The 12500-nt window shown below is 39.1% G+C and overlaps 2 protein-coding genes across 3 annotated transcripts in view; both read right to left on the bottom strand.

The window, feature by feature from the left end:
* The window catches only part of LOC147437375 (transmembrane protein, putative (DUF2358)), a 2864-nt gene extending 2017 nt beyond the window's left edge, over positions 1-847 (bottom strand). The window contains exon 1 of one of the 2 annotated variants that reach the window (XM_086486919.1): positions 580-847. In XM_086486919.1, coding sequence (XP_086343045.1) covers positions 580-727 — 148 coding nt within the window. In that variant the 5' untranslated portion in view covers positions 728-847. The remainder of the gene's footprint in view (positions 1-579) is intronic. The other variant, XM_086486920.1, reaches the window with a different exon arrangement.
* An 11155-nt stretch (positions 848-12002) lies between these two features.
* Positions 12003-12500, bottom strand: part of LOC147437374 (triacylglycerol lipase 1-like) — a 10080-nt gene continuing 9582 nt past the window's right edge. The window contains exon 9 of the mRNA XM_086486918.1: positions 12003-12468. Within this exon, the coding sequence (XP_086343044.1) occupies positions 12167-12468 (302 nt within the window). The 3' untranslated portion in view covers positions 12003-12166. The remainder of the gene's footprint in view (positions 12469-12500) is intronic.

Here is a 12500-nt window from a genome sequence, read left to right as displayed (position 1 = left end):
GGACATCAAATTACAAATTGCAGGCTCCTTAAAAACCCCTAAGCCTCCATCTATGACTCATAGTTTTAGCCTTCCATATAACATGTGGTAGCCTCACTGATATGCACAGAAAAACCTCACAAACAAATTTCTCCCGAGTTCAAACAGAACTTAACTTATGGTGAAAAGATCAACTGGACTCTCCTCCTAAGAATGCAAAACCTGTTCCTCATTAAGTCCTCAAAAGGAAGAAAAGCCGTCAGCAATTGTTGATTTGACACCACCTCAACCATCGGTGAGAACAGCAATTACATCCACATCATCAGGCACATCACCCTTGAAAGGTTTCAAGAGACTCACATGGAATGCATTGTGAATCCTCCAAGTATCTGGAGATCTTAAAAAGTTAGGATGAGAAAGGAAATACAATCTCTTGGCTATCTGCATGCCATAGATACATCAGTGCAGCAATGTCTAACAATTGGGCATATGCGTGCCTTATGGGGCAAATAGTACCAAGACAGCTTAGGAGCCTCCCCACCTCAGAGAGAGGAAAAAGGAAAATACTGAAATGACAAGGAAATGAGGAAGAGAGCTCACCACCGAGGTTTCGGGCATCCCGTGTGGGGCGCCATCCTCTGCACCATCGCCGCCTGTTCTCCACAAAGCCTGCTGAGCGGGGTGAGGAGCTGCACTTAGAGCTAGGGGCCACGAATGCACAGACGTTGTTGGCCAAGCTGATCGCCATCGCCGCCCACCGAAGAGCACGGCTTTCAGAATTGTGCAGACTCTAGAAGGTTATCCATGCTGGCATTTTCTCTGGCACCAAGACATGTGGATTCTTGGATAGCTTGCACATCAAAGTTGTCCTTTGCCCCACCACTTATCTACTTAGCAAATACCCCTCAAGGCTTCCCGTGTGCTCACAAAGGCTGATATGGAGAGCTGCAAGGCTAGCTAAAAATATGCCTTTTGCTCTTAGCAAACAAGGGGTTTTGGGCTCAGGGGTTTATCAGAGGGGCTATTGTCGTGCAGCTCCGCTTCCATGATGAGAAAAAACTAGAAGGATGCAGATTGTGCCTAATTGAATTTTACATGATTATTGTTCAGTGATCACGGCTTGATAACAAGCTAGCTCAATGCTAAATGTATGTTAGATGCGGCTTTAAAGGGCCAAAATTTATGTTATTGATGCTAAAAGTGAGTATGTTTGAAGTGATCACAAATGGAAGATTATGGAATAAAATACAGTGCTTGAAGTGCTCCACAAGTCTGTCTTTACGGCTTGTCAATTGAAGCTACTATGTATAAGTTATGGCAGTTTGAAGGTTGAGTGGATTGCAAATCTGTACCAGATTGGACAGTTTGCAGATGAAGGGTCAGGGCTGAAGCAAATGCATGGGCTTGAATTGCTCATCTTGTGGAGCGGGTTGGTCTTTTCAGATGAGCAATCGGAGTTTTGGTTGCCAAGATATTGCCCGTTTAAGTTTCCACGGGGGCCAGTTTTGTGCCAGGTTGGTCACCTCGGTCAGTGTGCCGTCTAGGAGTTTTTGGGCTTCGACCAGGTTCTGGAATATAGTGTACTTAGTAGAAAGTGAGTGCTCGAGGAGCATCTTGTCCGGAATGTCATCTCATGCAGTGAATTGATAATGAGGTATGCTGCCAAAGTTGTGCACAGTACTATGGTGGCCGATACGGAAGCCTAATGTGATGATCATCGATGCTTTGGTCGGGATGTATGCCAAATGTGTTGTGGTTGGCGATGAACCGTTGATTACAGGACATGCCCATTAGGGCTGCGACAAGGTTTTTGTGGGTAATTTTAACCTAACGTGAAGGGAAGGCCTCTCGTCAAATGCAATCACCTATACTTCCATCTTGAAGACATGTGGCACCATCGCAGACATTGAAATGGGCAACAAAGTTCACGATGCCCCAGATATTGTCAGTCAAGGGTTGTTGAAGATGAAAATTAAGCAAGCAATGCCTTGGTGGATATATATGTCCAATGTGATGAGGTGTTTTGGCCGGCCATAAACTCAAGGCCACCCATGAACACCATTCAGGAGGCCGCCCAAGGCCGAATTGGATGGCCTTAATGTGTGTGAATGGAGAAAAATTAAGGGAAGGCAGCGTGCAGGCAGAGAATGAGGGCGTAGGGGAGAGAGAATGCACTCACAGCGGTCAGCTCGTGCGTCTGATGAGGGTGCCGTTGAAGCAAAAATTCATCAGCACGCTAAGGCGCCCCTATTTGGTCCTACCCCCGTAAAATTTAGCACGGTCTAGAACAACTCGACATGCCACATCAGCAGTATGCGTTCCTACACAATGACGGCAGCACCAGTGCTAAAAATAGGAAGAGGGGTTATTTTAAGGGAGAGCATAGAGTGAAGAAAGGGGAAACCGATTTGCAGAGAGAAGGAAAAGTTCAAGGGGAAGGTGTAAAGAGGGGGAAGCAAGGGGAGACAGAGGAGGGAGAAGAGCTCAAGGAAATCTCTCTCTCTCTCTCTCTCAAGTTTGTGCTCTCTCTCTTGGCATGAGGGATCCAGGAATAACATATTTACACTAGAAATACTTGAAGGTGATTGATACAAGAAATGCATACTCATGTAATGGAAATGGCCTATAAACTTTGAGTATAGCGGAATAAAGAGAATTAGAGTGAGCATTTTTGCGATATTACTTTGAGAACATAGAGGGTGAACTTAATTGATGGTAGCAACATAAACATAGTACTTGATTAACTTGGCATGAACAAAACTTTTGCAAGAGAGAGAGTATTAGAGAACATGACAATAGTTGAGGGCAGGATTTACTTGGAGCCGGTACTCCTCCAAAAGGAGTTTGTATTACAATACAATCTTTGTGTTCCTTGTGACCTAGGTGATGCAAGGAAGATGGAAAGCTTCATGCATCACAAGCATAACATAAACTTTGCAAAAAGCATTAACTATTTAAGCCTCAGTCCCAAGGCCTCAAGCACCTTCGAAGGTCAAGAGAGCTAGCGGGGAATGAGGGTAGGGAAGAGGAAGAAGAGTCATCCATAGGAGAAGAAATAGTTCCTCACTTATCATCACTCTTCTTGCTTAGCATAGCATAATAGCATAGTAATGAAGAGGAAGAAGATGGAAAGCTTAAGCATTGAAGCATGACTCTTGGTTGGATTTGCATTCCATAGACAAGAGTGTTGGTGTAGGCTCTCCACTTCTCAACAAGCTTGGAGAAGGAGATGGAGCTCTCGCACTTTGCACTTCCCACAATGAGAGAGAGTGTGTGTGTGTGTGTATGTGTGGGGGAGAGTATACCCTCTCTCATGCTTGGTCCACACCTCTCCCTCTCTCTCTCTCTCTCTCTCTCTCTCTCTCTCTCTCTCTCTCGTTATTTAGTTATATCATTTGGACATGTGTCCTCTTTAATCTCTTTGAGAGAAAGAGATTAATTATTTATTTTTATGCATCTAAATTCTCATTGGATCCTTTTAAAGCCTATCCAATAGGATTCAAGCACATCATGAGGGCCACATGGGGGAGGATCTTGATATGTGTCTTTTATGCTTCTTAAGATATCATGTTTGAATTGAACACTTCAAGCACCTAGTCATTTAAGCATGGAAACCGTTTATGCCTCTTGAGAGTTTATGTTTGAATTGAACACTTCAAGAACTGTAGTCATTTAAGCATGAGAAGCACCTCAAGCTTGGGCAAGGTTCCCACAAACACCTTAAGCACCTTAGTTAGCAAGCCGACAAGCACCTCATGCTTGGGTACGATTCCCACCTCAAGGTCAACCCTAGCTTGCTTAAGGTCAAATGATTTTTGAACACTAACTTTTGGAGGTCTTTAATGAAGCTAACCCTAAGGTCTTTTAAGCTCCCTTAGATGCACGTTGTTCTTTGATAGACTACCTTCTTTTGGACCCATATTGAGATGTAACCATCTCTCCTCTTGGTCCCTTGCTGAGGTAAATTTAGAAGCATTCATTGCACATTGCTCTTTGGTAGACCGTCTCTTTTTGGACCCCTATTGAGATGCAACCATTTCTCCTTTTGGTCCCTTGTTGAGATAAGTTTAGAAGCACACATCTATATCCTAACTCTTGTTCCCCTTTTATCTTCCCATCTTAAATGATCAGTTTAATATGCGGAAATCATTTGGGTTGGTTAGATATTAAGATTTATCACATTACCTCTCTCTTGAAATCGTAGCCGTCCTCGACTATGAGGTAGAGAAGTCAAATCCTAATCATTAATCAATGTTTCTTAGCGGTTAGAGGATCCCTTTTTACCCTACGACATCATTCCAGAATGGATGACTAATCCATTTGGTGCTCGGGAGACTTAGCTGTCGTAAGCATGTATGCTCTTTAGTCCATATCATACTCCCAAAGTAGAGTGACAATTTCTACTTGGTGTTTGAGTGATGACGTCATTACAAACATGATTCTAAGCATGCATACTTCTTAACTTTTTTGCATAAAAGAAAGAGAATGAGTCTTATAAGACAAAAACGTTGTTCATTTAAAATGCATTTTCATTTGCTTACTCTAGTGTAGCATTGTAAGCATTGACAAGGTTCATATTATCCTTAAGCTAGGTTCCTTGCATCCCTCTAGCATCTTTAAAAGGATAATCCTTAAACTTAATAAGATATCATCGGATAATCTTACCGTTTTTTAATACCTTGTCTTCATATCGTAGGATGGACTCAGATTGTACTTCTTCTTGATCTTTGATTTTTGGAGGTTTTGCAACTATTGCTTCTTTTGGTGGCGCTCCTTTGTAAGGCTTAAGTAAACTCTCATGGAAAACAGTGTGTATGAGCCAATGGTTGGGTAACTTTAATTGATAAGCCATCTCATTGATTGGCTTAAAAATTTAAAAAGGGCCATTAGTGTTCTTCTATCTAGGGGCATGCTACAGTTCAAGTCTCATCCAATTCGGTTGAGCTGACAAGCCGCTATGGTCGTTTTGGTGTCGTAGGCATTCGTGCACAACTGGGATTCTATGGTTTTTTTCCTAGGAGTTTAGAACTTACCCCTCATGTCTCGTGTGAGACGGCGCTGAAAATGAGTGACTGTGAACTCCGAAAATCGCGCACAAAGAAGGCTCTCTCCTGCAAGAGTGACTACTAGAAATGGGGTGATTTTGGATTACCTTGAATATCTATACTCGGACTTCCCAAACTATTTTCCCCCAGATTCCCCTTTTAGTCCTACTAGGCCGTGAAATCTACGTTAGACTCAAAAAAATTCTCAATCGGACTCCGTTAGTTCATTCTGCAAGAATTTGCAAAAGTAGGCCCTGGCGGCCTAATTTAGGCTTCCTGCTTCCATTTGTCGTTTTGATTGAAAATTTTAGTGCCTATCCGTCTTGTTCTTCTGATCATTATCATATCTTCAATTCCTCTGTAAGCTCATTTACTATTTATTATTAAATTTTGACATGTTTATTGAAAAAATCAAAGAAAATAATAAAATATACTAAAAAAGAAATTTGAAAATCAATAATTAAGAAAATCCATTGGAGAACACTATTTTATTGCTTTTTGGTGGATTTCTCCATTTTTAAGCTCCAATATCAAGAAAAATTGATGAAAATAAGCAAAAAAGGCTATCGTTTTATACATTTTTTAATAGTATATACATTGTTTACACTCATCAGGGAGATGTTATCAGCTAAAATTTCCCTGTTGATTATTTTTAAGGGTATTATTAGGTAATTTATAAAAACCACACGTTACCATCCAACTTTTTTCCTTCTTCTTCAAACATTGCCCTTAATTACTGAAGTTCCCTTCCACTCCTCTTAGATGGAGTACTCCGGGACGACTGTGTGCATGTGTTGAACAATTGTGTCTATGCATAGCCGTGGTTGGCTCTATCGTGCTTTGAAGGTCAATGCAATCTAAACCAGTATGTGATGCAAGAGTTGGGTTTTGAGTAAACTCAAGGGTTTTTCCGTGGTCGAGGTTTCCTGTTGTTGTCTTTTAAATAGCAAATTCTGTAATTTGTGTGCTCTTTGTCTGATTGTACCATCTAAATGCTTTGGCAGATTGATTTCTTGAGCTGTAGGTATCAATGATGATGGTTACTGAGATTTAACTCTCCGGCTGATATCTTGGTTTTCCGTTGATGAGTTGTTGTGGTTGAGTTTTTTGAGATTTAACTTTCCACTGGTTCACCGGCTTTACATCTTCTGGAGAAGATAAATTCTCCTTTGGTTTCTAAACCCATCTAGTGCTAGTTTCTCTTCTGAAAGATGTTTTTCTTGGAGTTGTCAGATGTGAAACTTCTTCAATATGTAGATGAGTTTTTAGGCACCCAAATCTAAGATGGATTGTTCTTGATTTGTGCTTTTGGTACCCATATATGCCTAACTCCTTGCATGCTACTTGTAGCATTTGCTTGTCTAGAGGTTGACTTAGATTGATGACTCCCTTGTTTCTTCTGTGGGTAACATCTTTTCCATTCCTCTTTGCTTGGTCCAATTGGAACGATGAGTTGTCCTCCTTTAGGTGATAGCTTGAGTTGATTGGTATCCCAATCTGGTACTGCCTTGTATGTCCGCATCCATGAGATTCCAAGAATCATTGTTTCATTCATATGTTCATCTGGTATGCATACAAATTGATGAGGGCATAAACATCCATGTACTATCACATTCCAGTTGACTACTCCCAATGCCAGTGTTGGGTTTTTGTTGCATCCTTTGATAGCAGATATTCCTAATGCTAAAGATTGATTCGTCGCTTTCTTGTAAGTGGAATAACTGACTGCATTCATTTGAGCTTCGATATCTACCAATGCACTCTTGTAAGTGGAATAACTGACTGCATTCTTGTAAGTGGAATAACTGACTGCATTCATTTGAGCTTCGATATCTACCAATGCATTTGTGCTATGATTGTTCAGTTGTACTTTGATGCAAAGGTCCATTCCATCCAACCATTCATCATCCGTTGACACTGCATCATTCTTCAATTCCCATAGTTTGTCATCTGGTTCCAAAGTGTTGATGGGAATAGGTGTTTGTTGATTTTTGAAAGTAGCTTTCCTCTTGAGTACTCGAAGTCGAGCTTCCTCTTGGGCTTCATCAATAACCTGCTATCGTTTCATCTTTCTTTGCTTTGCTGCATGCATCTTCTCTAGAAAATCATTGGTTAGGGGCAAATGGTACTTCTTTAAGTAGCCCTTGGTTCACCATCTAAAGTGGACAACTTCATTGCTCCACTTGGAGACACAAATTCAATGATAAATGGTCCATTTCCCTTCTTCTTGAACTTGGGAATGTGTTGCTTAAGGGAATGAACTAAAACTAGGTGCCCTTTTTGAAAGATTTTTGTGAGTAGATGTGAATTAAAAAATTTGTTTTTGCTTCAGTTTTTGTGCATAGATGTGAGCTATAGCTGTTAGCCTTTGCTCATCACGATTTTCTAAATCTTCAAGCCTTTTTGACAATTCATGTTCGGTTCACTCAAATTCCTTAGCTACCCTTAGTGTTGGCAATAGAAATTCTATTGGTAGTATGGCATCAGGACCATAAACAAGATTAAAGGGTGTAGCATTCAAAGTTGTCTTGAATGAAACTAGATTCATTTCCCAATCTGTTCGTTCTGAACTAACCACTTTAGTCAATACCGAGCTAAGAATTTTATTCGTGTGCTCAGCTTGTCCATTTGCTTGTGGATTATATGGACCAGACTTGTTTTGGATGACCATAAATTCATTCAGCATATACTCAATTACCTCATTGAGAAAATGAGTTCCCCTATCACTGACAATTTCTATTGGAAGTCCATATCTTGTGAATACATTCGTTTGCTCAGCTTGTCCATTTGCTTGTGGATGACATGGAGCAAATTTGTTATGGATGACCATAAATTCATTCACAGATACTCAATTACCTCATTGAGGAAATGAGTTCCCCTAATCGCTGACAATTTCTATTGGAAGTCCATACCTTGTGAATACATTCTCATACAAGAATGCGTCTGTGGTTCTAGCATCATTCTTTTTGGTTTCCTTAGCCTTTGTCCACTTGGTCAAATAGTCCGTTGCTACAATGATATATTGAGCTTGAGTTCTATAAGCAGGTGGTTATATTGGCCCGACAAAATCTATGCCCCATTTTGCAAAAGCTCTAGCTCCCATCATTGGTCTCAAAGGCATGCTATCTACCCTGGTTGGTATTTTTGCTTGTTGGCATGCATCGCACTTTCGAACATATTCTTTGGCATCTGCAAAAAGTGTTGGCCATCATATGCCTACCATTAAAATTGCTCTAGCGATGGTTTCACTAGAAAAATGACCTCCAGCCAATCCAACATGTGCTTGGTCTAGAGTGGGGATATATTTATCTTCATTTGCACAAAGACGCAAATGTTGATCCTTTCCTCTCCGATACAATTGGTTTCCAATAAGAGCATAGTCTCTTGCTTCCATTTCAATAGCTCTTTGGTGGCGTTTACTCATATCCTTTAAAAATGTTCTGCTTGATAAGTAAGTAACTAAATAGTTACTCCACTTAGGAACAAGTGAAACTCGAAATAATGTCACGTGAGGTATGGATGCTTGTTTCTGGTAGTGAAAACATTTTTTTACAAATGAGTGAACATCACTTCTCATGGTTGGCCAAAATACTGCAAGTTTCAAGGTATGTTGCATAGTTTGGTCTTCCGCAAAGTGAAGTCCTACTATGGTAATGTGTGCTTGACTTAGGTATTGGGTTTTCTCCTCAAGATTAATACATAGAAGAAATATTCCATCTCGATTTCTTTTGTATAGCCTTCCAGCTAGTAATTGATACACAGCTGATTGGCCAATTAATCATGGTGTAATAGGGAGTGGATTTGAGAACCCACTTGAGCTATGGTCATCAATGAAACCATATTTTTCTGACCATCGAGGTATCATTTCTACGGAGAATAGATATGCATTTGGTAGATTATCGTCTACCCCTTTTGGTGGTTCTCCTGAAAGAATCCTTGATAAATGATATGCTCTTTGGTGTGTGGTTCCCTTTTTTACAACTACAGTGAAATCAAATTCCAAAAGAATGATGAACCATCTCACTATTCTTCATGTGTTACATGGCTTGTTGAACAAGTACAATAAAGCTTGGTGGTCTACAAAGAACACAAATTTGTTGGCTAGCAGATAATGTTTGGTTGTATAATTCTTTTCTGCCACATTCAATTGTCTACTAGTATAAGAAATAGGAAAATCAATTTTTTCGTCTCCTGGTTGAGCTAATATACATCCAATGGCAAAATTGGAAGCATCAACATGTATATAGAATATCTTATTTCAATATGGTGCTTTTAATATTGGGGCTGAAGTGAGAGCTTGTTTAAGCTTCATGAAGGAGTCTTCACACTCATCAGACCATACAAAGAGTGTAATCAAGCCATACATGGGTTTTGCAATAGCATACATGTAAATGAATCGTCTATAATATCCACAATGTCTCATGAAAGTTTGAACCCCTTTGACAGTTGTTGGTCTAGGCAATTTAGCAATAACATGAATTTTATCCATATCGATCGCTATGCCATTTTTAGACACTATATGTCCAAGAATTTTTCCTTGTCTGCCCATAAATGTGGAATTTTCAGGATTTAAGCAAATCCTATAAAGTTTACATTTTTCGAATACCTTTTTGAAGTGTTCAAAATGATCAGCTTGGATTGATGAACGTACACATAAATCATCCATATATACTTCCAAGAAATTCCTAAGATATTCTTTGAAGGCATGGCTCATCAATCTTTGAAAGGTGGTTGGAGCATCAGTTAACCCAAAAGGCATAACCCTATAAGCAAAAATACCCCATTCAATTGCAAAGGCAGTTTTATGTTGATATTTGGGATCAACTAGAAGTTAATTGTACCCTGAAAAACCGTCTAAAAAGTTGTAAGCTTATTTTCCTGCAACTCGTTCTAAAACATGCTCGGTGATTGGAAGAGGGTAGTTATCTCTAATGGTGCCTGCGTTCACTTTTTTGAGATTGACACACACTCTTAATTTCCCATTTTTCTTGGGCACCACCACAATCGGAGACACCCAACCCGTGTGTTCAAATTCATAAATGAATTCAGCTTCCTTTAGCTTTTCTATCTCTTCTTTGATCTTTTTGGCAAATGTTTCATTATAAGTATATGGGTGTTGTCTACTTGGCTTTGCGTCATCTCTCATTGGTATGGTATGTTGAGAAATTTATGGATCAACACCCTTGAGATCTTTATAAGACCAAGCAAAGATATCTCGGTATTCTTTCATTAAGCTTAGAAAAAACTCTTCTTCTTCTTCAGTCAAGTCGTTTGCAATGTAGGCAGGTCTAGGCTCTTCTCTTGGTTCGGCTAAATCTATCTTCTTTGCAAAATACCCCTCTGATTTGTGGAAATTCCCAAAATACCCCTCAAATTTCAAAATTTTCCAAAATACCCTTGTATCTATTTTGGTTGGATTATTCAAGATTTTCTAAATTTTATTCTTTTTGGACAATTGAGATTGGTTTTTGAATGCTTAGCTCACAAATTACCTTGCAAAAAAGGGCAATTATGTCTAAAAATAATGAATCAATTCATCTCCGAAGCCGCTCAAATTGTAATTTTAGCATCTTTTATTGATAGACAATCAGTATTCTTATGAAAAGCTACAAATTTTTTATCTTTGGAGAAATTTAATCTCACAATGAGGGGTATTTTGGGAATTTTGAAAAATTTGAGAGGCATTTTGGGAAATTCTGACAAAATATTGGGGGTATTTTGGGAATTTCCATAAATTAGAGGGGTATTTTGGTAATTTCCCTTTTTTATATTATATGCTTGTCTTTAGCTAGGTAGATGATGCAACATAATGTGTAATGCAATGACATACATAATAAATGCACAACAATCAACCCCATTAAGACGTGGATACTACAAAGCTTATTAGGTGCTATGGAAGGGTTCTAACCCAGTAGAAGGTACCACTAATCAATCAACAAATCAATTGCACTACAACATTTGCTCTACACCTTATCCACAGTGAAATTGGGGTTTTCAATGACTAGTGGTTTCCAAATGGCACCAAACTTTAGGACAATTAGCAAGTTTAGGTCACCATGCTAAATTGGAGGCACTCAAGGAAATTCCACATGGGAAAACATAAGCATCCGTAGACTTTTTCCTCTTCTTTGTGTTCAGGTGGACCGAAAACAAAAGAGATTAATATGAGATAAATGAATAGATAGATTGGTATTCCTAATGGCTTCAATAAAATCCTAATTAAAAGATTCCCTCAACAACAACAAAAACGATGTGCTAGCCTCTAGCACATAGCAACGGGCAATGTCAAAGCTCGTAAATTTGCAACAGTATTAGCTGAAAAGGACGGATACAACATTGAGAGAGAGAGAGAGAGAGAGAGAGAGAGAGAGAGAGAGAGAGGACACTTTGAAGAGAAGAAAACGCTCAAGGGAAATAAAGGAGGAGAAACATCTTGTTAAATAGAAAGAAAAGGTCTTTTGACTTTCCACCTTCATATGTCTTTTGACTTTCCACTTTCGTGTCGCTTTTCATTTCCTAAACTCGCCTTTCATTTATGCACTTAAAATGGTTTGAAAGAATTTTTATTTTTCTGAGATCAGGGAGACCTAATGGTTAGCAACCTCAAATGCACCATGGAAATGATACATTGCTCTTGGGTCCACATAATTCCCAAAATCATAAGCAAGAGAAGGTAACCAAACCTTAGCATTCAAATTAAATGCTAATAAACTTAGTGGTTGAAAACTAAGCATGAAGAGTAGTTACTTGCCTTTGCCTTCCTCAAAGGTAGCTTGATCATGATCACAAAGAGAGTCTTTTGTTTTGAATAATAATATTTTCTTTTCTTTTTCTTCTATCTTATATGGATATGTAACCATAGTTTATCTTAGAATTTTTTACCCATAAGAAGAATCTAAAATTAAATAACTTGAATGTTAAACACCAAATACTGAAAAAAAAAAAACCTTTGTCCATACAAAATCCCCAAATACCATGAGAGCAAGAATTTCTATTTTACTCGTTTGGAATAGTATAAGAAGCTCAAAGTCTATGTGACAAAAAAATGAGCATGTCATAACATGATTGAAAGTAAGAAAAAATGTCAACTTGCTATATCCTTTGAGTATGCAAGTTCTCGACCAAACTTAGCCTTCTAGACTTCACAAAGCCTCCAAGAAACTCAATATTTGTGGGTATATCTGAGTATTTGCAGAGTCAGCAAGTATAAAATCTAGGTGGCCAAAGGATGGATGAGTATGCATGTTCACGGCGCCTCCCAAGTTTGCCACTAGCCTAGCCACATCAGTTGGGTCTGCAAGTGCATCTTCAATGCCATTTATAAGAAGCAAATTGTTTGAAGGAACGTTTTCCACATTGTAACTTGGTGGAGATATGGTACCGTAACGCCTCAAATTCCCAAAAAGTCCATAATCAAACTTCGCAAAGGTGGAGCTTCGTCCCTCTATGTGACCAAAAGAAGAAAGGTCCACTTTA

Source organism: Adiantum capillus-veneris, chromosome 17, assembly GCF_014529385.1.
Source record: "Adiantum capillus-veneris isolate H3 chromosome 17, ASM1452938v2, whole genome shotgun sequence".
Taxonomy (NCBI): domain Eukaryota; kingdom Viridiplantae; phylum Streptophyta; class Polypodiopsida; order Polypodiales; family Pteridaceae; genus Adiantum; species Adiantum capillus-veneris.
Note: the sequence above shows the minus strand (reverse complement) of the source record. Positions and strands in the feature narration are given on the sequence as shown.